General features: G+C 39.9%; 2 protein-coding genes and 3 non-coding genes across 11 annotated transcripts in view; all 5 read right to left on the minus strand.

Moving 5' to 3' along the window:
* MSH4 (mutS homolog 4) overlaps nucleotides 1–3,417 on the minus strand; it is a 97,920-nt gene extending 94,503 nt beyond the window's left edge. For 3 of the 4 annotated variants that reach the window (XM_049707126.1, XM_049707128.1, XM_049707115.1), the window contains exon 1: nucleotides 92–3,417. In XM_049707126.1, coding sequence (XP_049563083.1) covers nucleotides 92–104 — 13 coding nt within the window. In that variant the 5' untranslated portion in view covers nucleotides 105–3,417. The remainder of the gene's footprint in view (nucleotides 1–91) is intronic. The other variant, XM_049707117.1, reaches the window with a different exon arrangement.
* A 1,571-nt stretch (nucleotides 3,418–4,988) lies between these two features.
* Nucleotides 4,989–12,918, minus strand: RABGGTB (Rab geranylgeranyltransferase subunit beta). Of its 4 annotated transcripts, none has more exons than XM_049707197.1 (9): nucleotides 12,896–12,918; nucleotides 11,735–11,842; nucleotides 10,894–11,091; nucleotides 9,654–9,759; nucleotides 8,760–8,812; nucleotides 8,571–8,681; nucleotides 7,881–8,006; nucleotides 5,993–6,142; nucleotides 4,989–5,583 (listed from the first exon to the last, which is right to left on the minus strand). In XM_049707197.1, the coding sequence occupies exons 1-9, from the start codon at nucleotides 12,896–12,898 to the stop codon at nucleotides 5,473–5,475; spliced, it is 966 nt and encodes a 321-aa protein (XP_049563154.1). In that variant the 5' UTR covers nucleotides 12,899–12,918; the 3' UTR covers nucleotides 4,989–5,472. The 4 variants fall into 4 exon arrangements, with proteins under 4 accessions (XP_049563154.1, XP_012392229.2, XP_049563152.1 ...); XM_012536775.3 differs by having other exon boundaries at nucleotides 4,989–5,587; nucleotides 12,896–12,917; XM_049707195.1 differs by having other exon boundaries at nucleotides 5,989–6,142; nucleotides 12,896–12,917.
* Nucleotides 10,678–10,749, minus strand: LOC117196628 (small nucleolar RNA SNORD45). The gene has a single exon (XR_004476904.1). It is a non-coding gene; the product is annotated as a small nucleolar RNA SNORD45 (small nucleolar RNA).
* Nucleotides 11,376–11,458, minus strand: LOC117196631 (small nucleolar RNA SNORD45). The gene has a single exon (XR_004476906.1). It is a non-coding gene; the product is annotated as a small nucleolar RNA SNORD45 (small nucleolar RNA).
* LOC117196629 (small nucleolar RNA SNORD45) lies at nucleotides 12,015–12,093 on the minus strand. Its single transcript, XR_004476905.1, has one exon. It is a non-coding gene; the product is annotated as a small nucleolar RNA SNORD45 (small nucleolar RNA).
* Nucleotides 12,919–15,374: the final 2,456 nt, after the last annotated feature.

The raw sequence follows: 15,374 nt of genomic DNA on the forward strand, positions 1-15,374 counted from the left end.
TATAAGTAACTTCATATTAATTTAACTACCCTAATATATAATTTTTTAAAGTTTCAAAAGATCAATTAGGCCAATATTCCACTCACTTTACCTGAATATTCCATTTGCAGTGTCCAACTTTTATAACCTGGTCTCTGGGGATTTCCAGCAGATAATGGAGTTTTTAGTATTTGAGGATAATTACTATCTCGTGCAGAGGATGAGCTTGTACCGAGAGTAAAATGTGATGCAAGTGTGTTTTCTGCATAAGATCTTTTGTTTGTAAAGTATGAATCTAAATTCAAAAAAAATTAAATATCAGTTCTTAAAGATTCCAAATTATGCAATGTTGTACTAATTCTTATAATCTCTATAAAACTTCATCTGATAATGATTTTTTAGTGTAACAAATTATGACAAGTTTAACATTACTGATAAATAATCTTGTACTAAAGTATAATGAAAAGTGCTTGCTAATATGTCTTTTTCTTATACAAGTTGACTGAGACTATTCTTGCTAAAATCACAAACTACCTTCTAATCTTCAAATATACCAGATATATTTTCTTTGTATAGTAATTATAACACATCTTTTCCTCTGTTGACCTCTTCATTGAAACTGTCTCCTCCCAGGTAACTGGTGTAGTTTTAGGCTCACTTCGATTCAGTTCCTTGTTTAGTTACTTACCTGCTGATATAAGACATTACCTATTTTATAGGGTTGTCATAAAATATGAAGGAATGTACATAAACAGCCTAGCATAGTGTCTTGGCACATAGGAGTTTTTTTTGTTTGTTTTTTACTTGAAGTATAGTTGATTTACAATGTTGTGGGCACACGCAGAAGTTCTTAAAAGTATATATTGGGTCTCTTTTCTCCTCTTCCCCTTGATTTCCATGACAACTCTCTATCTTGATTCTCCTTAAACCACTTCTTTTTAGTTTCCTTTGCCAGGTCCTTTTTCCCTCTGTCTGACTCTTGACTGTTGGCTTCCCAAGGTTCCATACTTTTTCACTTTCTCTCAAAATCAAAATTATACATTTTCTCTGGGCATCTCATCTATTATTTTGGTTTCTATTAATATCATTTCCTGACAATTCTCAAACCTTCATATACAGCCCTAACTCCTCTCCAACACTATAAACCATGGGGTGGCAAACTCCCTCTGTAAAATTGGGACAAAAGAAAAATCTACCTTGCAGAATTATTGTTAGGATCAGAGATACAAAATGCCAAGTAAGAAGCTAGAACAGAGTAGTGCTCGTTAATTAGTGCATGTTATTACTGTTGAAAAAGCATTTCAGGAAGGGGGGATTATACTGACAACGTAAACATGTATGTTGCCTTGGAGGAACTGCAAGTAGGTCAGTTAGGTTAGAAAGTAGGGTAATTATTAAGAAATGGTAAGAGATAAGACTGCAAAAATTGAAAACAGATTCCAAATGGCCTTGGATGTCCTGATAAAGAATATGATTAAAAAAAAAAAGTATGATTTTTTTAACTGCAAATACAGAGTCACGGACTGAAGTGCCAAGGGACATAAGATTTTCATTTTCCGGGACCTCCCTGGTGGTGCAGTGGTTAAGGATCCACCTGCCAAGGCAGGGGACACAGTTTCAAGCCCTGGTCCGGGAAGATCTCACATGCCGCGGAACAACTAAGCCCGTGTACCACAACTACTGAGCCTGTGCTCTAGAGCCCATGAGCCGCAACTACTGAGCCCGCGTACTGCAACTACTGAAGCTTGTATGCCTAGAGCCTGTGCTCCACAAGAGAAGCCACTGCAATGAGAAGCCTGCACACCTCAACGAAGAGTAGCCCCTGCTCGCCACAACTAGAGAAAATCTGGCGCGCAGCAACGAAGACCCAATGCAGCCAAAAATAAATTAATTAATTTTAAAAAAGAGACAGTTAAAAAAAGATTTTCATTTTCGATATAACTCTAGCGACACTGTAAGTAAACTTGAAAGAAAGAATACTTAGGAGTATGAGGCAATAAGTCCGACATAAAATCATAAGGGCCTGTAATGGCACAGAGATAGAAAAGTACATAATTATTTAAAAGATAAAGTTAGATAGAATTTAACTATTTGGATGTTATGAGTGAGGGAATACTCGAATTATTGGTCTCCTAGGTTTAAGATTTAGAAAACCCAATGACTGAGATAAGTAAGAGAAACAGGTTGAGGAGCTGCAGAGAGATGAATTAAATTAATCATATAGTGAGTCTGAGGATTTCCACTGGTTCCTCACCAGAAACTTCAGAACAGTCTGAAATAGGAATCTGGAGCATAGATGAGATCTGGGCTGTGGTGATAGTCACATCCAGACAGAAGTGGCCTAGGAAAAAACCTCCAAGAACAAACCAATAATTCGGGAACTAACAAAGGTAAGCATAGTTCTCTGGAAGGCAGGAGAAAAACAGGGGAGTGGAATCAACGAAAGCAAATTAAGACGGTTTAAGAGAAGACCGGTCAAGAACATTAAACACAGTGGAAAGGTCACACAAGATGAACTGAAAAGTGACCACTGAATTTGGCATTTGTTACCTTATCATTGACTTGCAATGCTGTCTGGAAAAAAAGGTGATGGTTTTGCCATGGAGAGTGACTGAATATAAAATAAACGAGTTGAACTCTCCTTGAAAGACATTTTTCAGACTAAACATATCATTCACCTCAATTAGATAAAATGTTAAATCTGGTCTGTTTCACGGCATCCTAGAAGGACTTGGTGAGTTAAGCTCAGGAGCCGAGAAGTTCACCATTTCTATCACCAAACTCATGCACAAATTCAGGCATCTGTCATTAGGGGCAGAGAGCTGGGACATCACACCGGATGTTAATGCAACCCGCCTCAGAACCGAGCCACCCGCCATCACAGCCTAGTAATGAAACTAATTTGAAGAGTCCAGCCCTTTAGCCACTCAGAAACACTAAATTCCCGGAGCATCCCATTCTCATGTTCCAAACAAACCCCAACTGGTAACTTCTCTGTGGTAACCACCAACCACAGCTCCCTGAGCCTCCGGGAATTCACACAACCGCTCCTTGCCTTGAGCTGGCCGCGCGCTGGGCGGGTGCCGAGGGAGGCTGCTGCTGCCGCTCCGGTCGCCCGCCGCTCCAGACGTGCCTGGAGGGGAGGACGAAGAGGCGGCCTGGGCTGAAGGACATCTCTGAGGAGTCTCCTGGAGTCCGAAATTGTAGCGGGGACCCTGGGACCGAGCCTCTACCGAGGAAGGGGAAACCGCAGGGACAGAAGGCGAAGTTGGTGGGATCTCAGGCCTCAGCATGCTCACAAGCCCTCTCAGAACACCGCTCCGCAGGGCCCAAAGGCATAAGCGACGCCGGGAAAAGTGCGAGTATGGTGCGCAGGCGCACGAAGCCGCATGGGAAAAGTGCGAGTATGGTGCGCAGGCGCACGAAGCCGCACGGCGCAGGCGCAGAGCCCCTGCTGCAACCGCCCACCTTCCCCGCCCCTCCCCCCCATCCACACCGAGGAATGTACTTCCAGGCGTTCCGGTCCCGTCACCTCCCACAGGATTTGGTCGAGCTAAATGTAAGGTACAGACCTCCTCAGCTGAAAGGAATTCTGGGCCCATCAATCCAACTTGGCAGGCCCATTATTCGCACTGCACCTTATTTCCTTATCACAAGGTGTTTGGGGCTAACATTCCACACATACCTCCAAATACACTAGTTTCTTTTTAATTACATAAACTGCCATCACTGTGCACGCAGTGCCTGTGATAGTGGAAACAAATTTAATGCTCACACAGTAGTACAAACCATTTAACATTGGTTTCCTGGCTAAAGAGCCACTAACCCCTTACAGCTTAAATATTCACAGGGCTGTTATCACTGCAAGATTGCCCTTCACCCAGTAAGCATATGGCTGTGTGCACAGTATAGGAGGAACCAGGTTAAGAAGAGTTATCTCTTGGACAGTTTCCTCTCTCTCAATTTCTAGTACTGGGTTTTCACACATAGGTATGAACTGGTTAAGAGCAGACCACAAAAACTCAAACTAGCTTTACAACAAATGACCTTTGGGAAATTTTGTGCCTGCTTACTTTTCTTGAATACACAGTAATACCAATTTCGTAGAGATGCCAGGATTGAAAACAGAATACTCTGGATACTATTAGAAGAAATGCATTACTCAATTCATGCAATTGTTAATATGTCAATAAATCAGGTATTCATAGAACAGTTCATCCACATGCAATGACTGCAGTCCTCAAAACTCCAACTTCCAATGACAGCACTTAAATAAAATTATGTTCCATCCAATGACTTCCAAACCTTCAGAAACAAAATACTGGCAATGCAACTCAAACCCTTCAAATTAGTGAACTGTTAAAAAACAATGCTAGGGCTTCCCTGGTGGCACAGTGGTTGAGAGTCCGCCTGCCGATGCAGGGGACATGGGTTCGTGCCCCGGTCCACCGGGTCCGGGAAGATCCCACATGCCACGGAGTGACTAGGCTCGTGAGCCATGGCCGCTGAGTCTACATGTCCGGAGCCTGTGCTCCGCAACGGGAGAGGCCACAACAGTGAGAGGCCCGCGTACCGCAAAAAAAAACAAAAAACAATGCTAGACATTTCAATCTCACATTGGCCAAGTGTTGAGAATCATCACTATACACATGTAAGAAGATTCTCTAACTCTTACACAGGGTATTGCAAAGACACTTGAGCAAATTTCAACTTCCATCAAGAAAAATGTTCATTAAAATTCTTCATTTTCACCAAGAACATAAAACTCTTATAAGAGATTAGCTGTGGTCTCATCTTTCTGAAAATACAGGTAACAAAAAAATACTGTGGCAACTATCAACTTGTGTTTCCTTAATCCGCAGGGAAAAAAGCCAACAATCTCCCTTGGCATTCTGACATAAAATATTAGAAAGTGAGAATATAGTCCAGATTGCAATCCTATTCCAAGATGGTGAATTGTCACTTACTTAAATCACTTTGTAACCAGCTCAGTAACCACAAACATGAAATATTCCCAAATTTCAGCCATTTATTTTTTTTCATCTTTTAATTTCTATGGGGTTCATCAATTCTTCATCAGTTAACATTCTCATTGACAAAGACCAATTTATATTAACTATAGTTATATATAACATATCAAGGGAGTACATGGGAAAATCAGAACACAAGACTTCATCAGCTAGAGTTCAACTCAGGTTGCTGTTATGGAGAAAAACAAGATAAATACATTGAAGCATAAACAAAATATTACGCTCCGAATAACAGCATTCCAGAAGAAAACGGAAAGCTGAAGGTACAATAAAGATCTCTAATTTACAGTATGTATAATTATATAATTTATTAAAATCAACACAATTCATGTACAAAATATTAACATGGCAGCCATTAAGTTTGTTAAGCACTTCAAATACTGAAATGTTAGGACAGTAAAACTACACTAAGCAACTTTTGCATCAAGGGATCTAATCTAGCTCACTAGTTCAGGCTGAACATTCACTCTCCGAAGTATTTCTTCAGGCATGCAAAAAACAGGGCTAACAGGTTTAATCTGTTCTTCTCCCAAAAGTGACAATCCAGCAATTCCAAATAGAGTATGAAAAGGATCTACCTATTAAAAAAATAAGAATTTATAGAGTATTACAAAATGAAAACTTCTAAAACCCTGCTTCTGAACAATGATTATACTGGAGCCTATTGTATTCCCTTTATTTGAACATATGCTTAAAGTTTTCTGAAATAATGATGGTTTCAAATTGTGTTTTTAAACACAGAACCTGGTCCACACACTCATTTCTTGGCAATAAGTGACCAGAAATTTCTGTAAACTTGTTTTAGATCTTTCATATATTCTTAAACGACAATTATTTAAAAAGCATCCCTTCAAAGCAACACTTGGAAATACCATCCTTTCCCCCCACCCCCCTATTCCTAATTCTGGAAACTTAGAACCCTTAAAACACAAAGCAACACTGAAAATTTTAACTGTTACATAAACAGTCACAAATATACTTGCCATATCTCCTGGCCTGTCCGCAAATCCTCCCGTTTCTTCATCTTGACATGCTAAAATGAAACTGCGCAGTTTCTCTCTGTCAATCCAGTGAAGCCTTCCAATTATCTTTAGGGAAGCCAACACCCACCAAGAATAGCACACATCTGGTAACTAGGAGGAAAAAGCCACAAGTTGCCTCAATTTTACTTTCTGGCCCAAATATTGGGGGTGGGAAGGGAATCAAGGGATATATTGACAATGCAGTGTTTGAAACACTGAAGTCCATAAACACAATTGCTTAGAATTAAAGATAATCACTGGAAAAGAGAAGACCAAACACTCCATTCCATAGAAGACCACGCTGAATGTTTCAGTTTCAGTACTCAGTGATAACCATCCATCTACCTTATCTTCTATTTGCAATGAATACCTAAATAAGCCCCTTAATCCAAGAATCTGGTGGTCAGGCTCGTGAGATCTATGGTACTATATGTTCCACTGCCTTAGGTACAGCATTTTCAGTAAGTGCTGTCCAAGCAGTACACAACCTGCTTAAAAAAAAAAAAAAATCACCCTGGCTCCTCAAATCATGGTAACTTAAGAAATGCAGAAGTTCCCACCTCAGACCGAATTTCAACAAGATCCTTAGGTGATTCACAGGCACATTAAAAGCTGTCCTAGGGCTTCCCTGGTGGCCCAGTGGTTGAGTCCGCCTGCCGATGCAGGGGACTCGGGTTCGCACCCCGGTCCGGGAAGATCCCACATGCCGCGGAGCGGCTGGGCCCATGAGCCATGGCCACTGAGCCTGCGCGTCCGGAGCCTGTGCTCCGCAACGGGAGAGGCCACAGCAGTGAGAGGCCCGTGAACGGCAAAAAAAAAAAAAAAAAAAGCTGTTCTAGATTTTAAGTGCAATCCTCACCCCCAACCATCTTCTACTTATTGAAAAGCTGCCCAGGTTTTTCATTGGATCTTAACTAGAAACCACTTGTGGTTATTTTCCTACCCATTAACTTATTCAGAAATACTGAGCCAGCAAAATTAAACAAAAATACAACGACCCAGATAAAAGCGTCACCATGCTCTATCATATTTTAGGTCACGGGCTCAGCAGGCTACAGCCACTGAGTCAAATCTAGACCACAGGAATAGCTTTTAGTATGTGTAAATGATTTTTTAAAATAATCGTTTTGCGATGGGAAAATTATGAAATTCATATGTGTAACAATAAAGATCTCTATAGGTCAAAGCTAAAAATATTTACTACCTGGTCGTTACAGACCCAATTCAGAGTTTGTGAGAGCTAAACAAATTGGGTTTTTCTTTAAAAATTAACAAAGATTTTATATAAAAATGTTGTAATCCAATTTTTTTTTTTTTTTTTTTTTTTTTTTGCGGTACGCGGGCCTCACCGCTGTGGCCTCTCCCGTTGCGGAGCACAGGCTCCGGACGCGCAGGCTCAGCGGCCATGGCTCACGGGCCCAGCCGCTCCGCGGCATGTGGGATCCTCCCAGACCGGGGCACGAACCCACGTCCCCTGCATCGGCAGGCGGACTCCCAACCACTGCGCCACCAGGGAAGCCCATGTAATCCAATTTTTTAAAAAAAATCTTTCCTTTGGCAAATCCACTCTCCTTCCCCACCCCCCATAAGTGGGCATGGAGATTTCTGTACAAGATGCATGTGTTAATAGAAGCCTTTGACTCCCAGATATACATAATGCAAAGTAGTTAAGGTGAAAAGCTCATTATCAATTTACAAGAGCAATACCGAGATATATAAGACAAAAATTTAAGTCCTCAATCCAGGTTATAAAACTTAAAAAGTTAAGTTTTATATGCCACAACAGTGAGAGGTCCGCATACCGCCAAAAAAAAAAAAAAAAAAGTTAATCTTATGAAACGATAGATACCTTCTCTGGCCTTCCATTGAGTCCACCTGATGGAAGCTGTCGTTCACAAAGCCACCAACCAAGTAAATCAGAATTTACTCGATGCAACTGACTAGTAATAGCCAGGAATCCTGTGCAACAATAGATCTAAAATTACAGACATAAAGTACATGTGTATAATAGTTTTTCAACAGTAACATGGTGATAAAAACTACTTAAATCATTAAAGCTCCATTTTCTATCTAAAAATTTGCTGACAGTAAGAATTGCAAACAAGAACACAATTATTTGAACAAATCCAACACTACTAGGATGCAACTTTGCAATGCAAGACTACTGTCACAATTTCTTCATGGCTAAAAGCAAGCTTTATTTGACAACCATTTACATATACAACATCCTCTGGCACAAGCAAACAGGTCTTGGGGATAGGTAGGGAATGTTTTCACCTGGTTAAAAACTAATTGAAAATCAAAATATATTTTTGGTAATTACAAAACTACTTACGTTTACCTGGGTCAGAGGATTTCACCAACAGGGGACTGCATACAAAGTACACTACTGTAAAAACGCCTTCCTTAATCAGCAATTAATTCTTATATAACATCCCACATTATATTACATTCAGTCAAATTAACTTGTTATTTTCCCAATTACACGGGTTATCCCTTCAAAACTGACACTACATTTTAATCTAGATTGATAAATTACCTGCCCAGCATGGGATTCAGAACCTGGCCTGCAACCAAATCCACCATCAAAGTTCATACATGATAGAACAAATTCGATTGCCTTTTCCACATTAATAGCATCCAGCTTCCCCTGTAAACAAAATATACCTATTAAATTCCAGAATAATCATGGAAGCTTAATCATTCCAATACAACATTTAAAACTTACCAATAGAGCCAAAGTTGCCACCGCACAAAAAGAGAATCTTGTGTCGATTTCTCCTAAAAATAAAGGGATCAAGCCAAAACATTTTGTTATCAGAGGCTTCTGATCATATTATGTAGTAAAAGTTAATTAAAAACAACCTCTGTACAACTACCATGGTTAAATTTCCAAGAGTTCAGGCTTAACATGTAAGTACATGTTAGTCACCAGGAGGAAAGCTAAATCTTTAAAAAGTGATCCATAATCACTTACTTTATTTCGAAGGAAACTAAGAACTAGAAAACTGCTTTGTGAAAAATATAAGCAAATAAATTGCTTTCAAAGCCCCAGAAAGGTAACAGAAAAAGACTAGTCAATTTCTCAGAATGATAATAAACTTACCCTATTATATAAAAGTAGATTTTCACATCCCATGAAGCAGCTGGTCTCTCCTGCCTGCACTGTATTCAGCCCTAAAGCAGAGATTATCTACATTTATCAAGTCAAATACTATTCCCTCCCTCCACTCAAATATTCAGTAAGTTTGTAAAGTTTTTTGAATATTTTCCCCTTGCCAGAAAGTTTTTAAAAAACTTTACAAAGCCACCAAATATTGGGGAAAAAAGTTTCACCTACCTTATCTTTTAGACTGGCCCCCTCTGTTCCAGTACTCCTGTATGCTGATATAACTAGCACAGTGCATGCTGGAACTTCCAGCAGACCATTAACTCCAGTTAGACCAGCTGCTTAGTGGGACCTGAAAAGATGAAAAACTTAAAAATCTCCTGGTAAGTTATTAGCAAAGCCCCCAATTCGCTGAACTTTAAAATTTGCAACAAAGCTTATCACTACAATAAATACCAAAGCAGAACATTTTTGGATTGGTATTTTGGGTGCCATGGATTAAAGGGACATTACCCCAAATATCTCCAGCGAAAGAACCATCTTCTTTCTGTAGACTCTGAACATATTCCACAACTTTATTTACATCAATAACATTAATACTATCATAGAGGGTAAGAATCTGTAACAAAAACAAACCATGGTAAGTAAATACCTCTTCAACACTGGTAAGGTTGTCCTAACAATGTTCTTCCTCAACTACCTTTTAAGTTGTCAAGCAAGCATGTCCTTTTGTTTATGTACATTGTGAACTTTTCTCAAATGTGCACTTCTACTATGTATTCAAATTATAGATATTACCAACAAACACAAACCTTTAACCACAAAGCATTATTTTTCCATTTATAAATTGTTAACTTAGCACTCTAAGACTCATATATACTAAACTTACACAGACTTTAAACCCTTATTTGTGGATTTTCACTAATATCAAAATCAAAGCTAACTCCAAGGAGGGAATTCCCTGACGGTCCAGTGGTTAGGACTTGGCGCTTTCACTGCCACGGGCCTGGGTTCAATCCCTGGTCAGGGAACTAAGATACCGCAAGCGCAGTTCGTCCAAAAATGTAAAAATAAATAAAAATTTAAAAACTCCACGGAAAACAGCAGAGTTGTGAAATGACAGAGTATAAACAGGGAACCACAAGCAGCTTAGTATTTCCAGATATTAGATGAAAAGCAAGATGAGACAAAAGGGAGGAAATGGCCAGGCCATGGAGAGAAGCAAATGCCATGCAGAAGTTTGACCAATACAAGAAACAGATGAAGGAGGCTTCTACACATGTAGTAAACAGGCTTTGAGCAGTTTATGTAATCCATTATGCTATTTGCTGTTCTCTGAATAACGTTCCACATGACATTTCTATTATCAGACAAGACTTATGTAACGTAATCTATTTGGATAGATCATGCTGTCTAATAAATAACAGATTTCAGTGGCTTAACTTCAAAGGATTTTTCTTGCTCAAAACAAACAAACCTAACTCCAGAGTGATTTTCAAATATTTACATATACTGAAGATAAACATAATTACCATCCAAGGTCTCAGTGTAATTTTAGAATTTACATCAACTTTGGATTCAGCTAATACATGCCATCACATCATTGACCTTGTACAACATATATGTCATTTGAAAAGGTAACTTTTTAACATAGATACTGATTTTGTCACGTCCCTGATACCTAGTTTCAATTTCCCCACTCTCACGGAAGAGAATACATCACCAAGACTGCTGAATTTTTATTAGTATTTACCTGGACAGCACTAAGAGTGTACAAAAGATGAGGATCATGTCCAATACTAGCACTTATTCCACCACACTCGTGTTGACAAGACTTAATAAATGTCAGAATCTCTTCTCTATTCATGCGATGTAGCTGTCCCATGAGATCCATTACAGTCAGACCCCAATAGATGCCACTCATTCTCAAATATTCAGACATACAGTATTCCTAAAATACAGAATTACTTTAATGCGTCAGTTTGAATTGATGCCAGGTTAAAGATACTGAACACATGAAGCTAAATAGTCATGGTGTTACATGGCCCTAACTCCATAGCTACAAGGTTATGGGAATTCATCAATACTAGATTATTTCCCAACATGGTAAATTTCAGCTCTTTGTATCCTACAGGGGAAAATATTTACTTCCAATTAAGTTGTTCATTTAATTTTTTCTAAGATTTTCCCACAGAGAAAAACTGGGAACACCATTCTTCAAGGTTAAACTTTTTCAAGGTCTCAGCGTAATTCTAGAGCTTAAGTGTTATCCCACATCACCGTAAACTCAGGTAATACATGCCAACACATCATTGACCTTGAAAGCATTACCTCAACTACAGAAGTAAATCTATTCCATGCCTCAAAATTCTTACAAATCTGGGCAGGAAGGGAAATCTACTTTGTCTGCCAAAGCCTCTAAATAAGTGTTGGTAAGGACCATGGTTAATTCCATTGCCCCTCAACCACACATACCAGTCCTTGTCACACAGGAGTTGGATACCATTTTTAAGAAACATGGGCCATACTAACCTGCTTATGCAGAATGGCCAACACCTTTAAAAATAAACTTTTCAACATAAAAGTATACATACGTAATCATCTTTCTTTGAGCCATAGGATGCTATATAATCTGCATGCTTCTCCACTAATAGGGTGTCGGGTGCATCTGACTTGATAATAACATCCTTCTGCGGTGTGCCCTTTCACACAAAAAGTGATTTCATAAATTTTTTATCTTTTAACGTTTGACCCCGGAGCATATATTCAATACACATTTGAATTCTGATTTCATCTTGCCATATAAAAACTTTCAATTTTAAAAGTATCTGACTAAAAAAGAACTAAAGCCCTCATAAAGATGCAGGTATTTTTCAGGTCTCAGAGTAATTCTAGAGCTAAAGCAGTAATAATCAACTTTAGATTCAGAATACATGCCAGCTCATCATCGACCCAAAAAATCACCTCCGTCTTCATCACTCTTTGCTTATCTTTCACTTAAACAGTTAAGTAAAATAAACATACACTATCAAACTTTACGAATTTAAGACAACGTATGGCTTACATGTGGCAAAAAGTTGAAGCATTAAAATAAAAATCTTGCTAGCCCATAATTTTCAGTTAAGTTCTTTAATGAGATTTTATTAATCCTGGAAACTCAGGTTTCAAAGCACCTTCCACGTTCCCCGAAAGTTATTTATCAAGCAAGCAGTCCCTTTAGCCTAATCTTCTCCAGCTTTAGTCTTAGTTTCTACAAGCCCCCAGGTGATGAGGATGCTGCTCTAGTTCTTATTTTAAGTAGGTCACGATCACTACCAAAAGGAACAAAGCAGTTAATTTCCTTCACATCCCATTAATATTTACTAGATCAAGACCATACTATTAATAATTATAAAGATTCTGAACCATATATTCATGGCCAAATGGAAGGAAATATATATGTACATGTATATATAGAAGGAAAAGAGAACTAGCCGGCTTTTTGAGAGATTAAGTAACCGGGTCGTTGAACCCTGAGGCCCGCCGGATAGGAGGAAGTCTGGCCGCATGTGCAGCCGCGAGATCTGCAGAAAACGCTAAGTAATACTTCACCCTGTCTCTGACTCCTCAAAAAACCTTCCAAGGCCTGTGTCTTAACTCAACCATTCTCTAATACCTAGAAAACAACCCACTGGTGCCCGATCTGCTTAAACATTAGCCTACCCAGTCTCCTCCCGACTCATCTACACAGCAACCCAAAACACTACCACACTCACCATGTCTGAGACCGAAAAGAGAACTAGGCTCGTCGCTGGGCGGATTTAGGCGGCAAGCGCCTGCGCAGAGGCGTCCTTCAGGCCCCACCCCCACCCCCGCGCCGACATAGCTGACCACACTCCCGCCTGAAGGAAGGAGCAGTGCCATGGCTGCCCTAGGACCCCACCGACTGCTCATAGCTGTCTTCGCTGCCTGCGCCTAAAGTCTCTGGCGCCAATTTTCTCGTCTCGTAAGGTCCGCGGTTTTGTCTACAAGGGTTTTAAGTAATGTGTAAATACCTGAATAACCTTTTTTTTTAATGTATTTATTTATTTATTTATGGCCGTGTTGGGTCTTCGTTTCTGTGCAAGGGCTTTCTCTAGTTGTCGCAAGCGGGGGTCACTCTTCATCGCGGTGCGCGGGCTTCTCACTATCGCGGCCTCTGTTGTTGCGGAGCACAGGCTCCAGACGCGCAGGCTCAGTAATTGTCGCTCACGGGCCCAGTTGCTCCGCGGCATGTGGGATCTTCCTAGACCAGGGCTCGAACCCGTGTCCCTTGTATTGGCAGGCAGATTCTCAACCACCGCGCCACCAGGGAAGCCCCTGAATAACTTCTAAGAAATCGTTTATTCTTGAGACTCTTTGAACTTCGAAGATCTGAAATGGCTGGTAATTAATAGAGTTGCACGTAGTTAAGTGTTCAATAAATGTTTTTGAGTGAATGTTAATGAAGTGTTCACATTCCCCTCCTGTTTGCCTTGGCCATTACGACCGACTCCCTCACCTACTCCCCCCACTTCTTTAGGAAGTACTAATATCTGAAATATTTGGAACTGAATTTTCAACAAAGAAACACCTATGTGCCTTTTATGAGCTTTCCACAGAAATCGGATTTACTAGGTGTGTTAACACAGCTGTTTTCAATTGTGCTTTCTTTAGGACTGTCATACTTAAGCATTTTTGAGCACCCATTAGAAAATAATGGCACCACACATCCTTGCATTCCGTAACGATTTGGAGAAGGGTTCCTGACACAGTGACTTATGTGGGTTATCAGTAATTGAGAGAATGTTGGATCTACTGTGATGATAGATTTCATTATTTCGCCCTGTAGTTCTGTTGATATTCGCATTTCTAGCTTGAGGCCACTTTATTAAATGCATATAAGTTTAGAATTATCTATTTCTGCTGAGTTGAGCCTTTTATCATTACGTGATGATTGTCTCTAGCCCTAATAATTTTTATTTTAAAAAGTCTGCCTTGTTAAATAGTGTTGATGAAAAATTAATCCGTTGCTGCCAGAAAGAAATGGAAATTTTTATCCGAGCCAAATTTGAGGATTATAACCTGGGAAGAGCATCTCAGAAAGCTCTGAGGACTGTTCCGCGGGTTACAAGTGAAGGTACAGTTATATGTTTTTTGAGACAAGGGGCTGTACATCAAATGACATATTATTGACAGTTTACATAATCCAGATATAAGTGTCATCATGGTAGGTCGTGTGACCCCTTACAAGATCAGGAAAGAATGTTATCTTTTAAGGAGCTGTCTTGTTGATGCTGGGAGAATGTTGCTCTTTATGGTTGAGCAGGTATTCCTGCTGATGGGGGAGGTTTGGTTGATGCATAATGCAGATACACAATGCACAGTGGGGGCACAGCGGAGGCCAAAGGACAGAGAAGAATATCTTTATGTTTAAAATTTTCTTGTCTTGCCTTAAAATATGAATTTTATTTCACAATAGTAATGTAATTTCCCAGCTTTCTTTTGCCTCTAAATCAGATGGGAGAGGAGTGTTGTAGAGTGAGAAAAACCAAGGCAGAGAGAGAGAGAGAGAGAGAGAGAGGGAGAGAGGTCATGTCTCCTGGGAAAAGTAATACTCAAAATAAGAATAAGACAAGCATCCGATCCAAAATATAACATTCAGGTCGAGGCAATAACTGCTGAAGTAATGAAAAGTAAGCCTCTCTTCCTACTTTATTAATTCATTCATCAGATATGTATTGGATGCCTATAATGTGCCAAATATTATTTATTCTAGGTTTTGGGGGTACGATGGTGAGCAAAATGGAAATATTTATGGGGAGTATCTGTTCTAGCAATTCTTGTAATCACATTCAGCAATTCTATTTCTAGCTATTTATCCTACAAATATACTCCCTTGGCTATGAAGTGACATGTGCCAGAATATTCATAGCAGCAGTCTTCATAATAGCAAAAAATAACAAACATTTTAACCTTGAAAAGGTGAAATAGGGTTTCCCTGGTGGCACAGTGGTTGAGAGTCCGCCTGCCGATGCAGGGGACACGAGTTCGTGCCCCGGTCCGGGAAGATCCCACATGCCACGGAGCGGCTAGGCCCGTGAGCCATGGCCGCTGAGCCTGCGCTTCCGGAGCCTGTGCTCTGCAATGGGAGAGGCCGCAACAGTGAGAGGCCCGCGTACCGCAAAAAAAAAAAGGTGGAATAAACTATGGTGTATTCATTATGCAGCCATTAAA

Source organism: Orcinus orca, chromosome 1, assembly GCF_937001465.1.
Source record: "Orcinus orca chromosome 1, mOrcOrc1.1, whole genome shotgun sequence".
NCBI lineage: Eukaryota > Metazoa > Chordata > Mammalia > Artiodactyla > Delphinidae > Orcinus > Orcinus orca.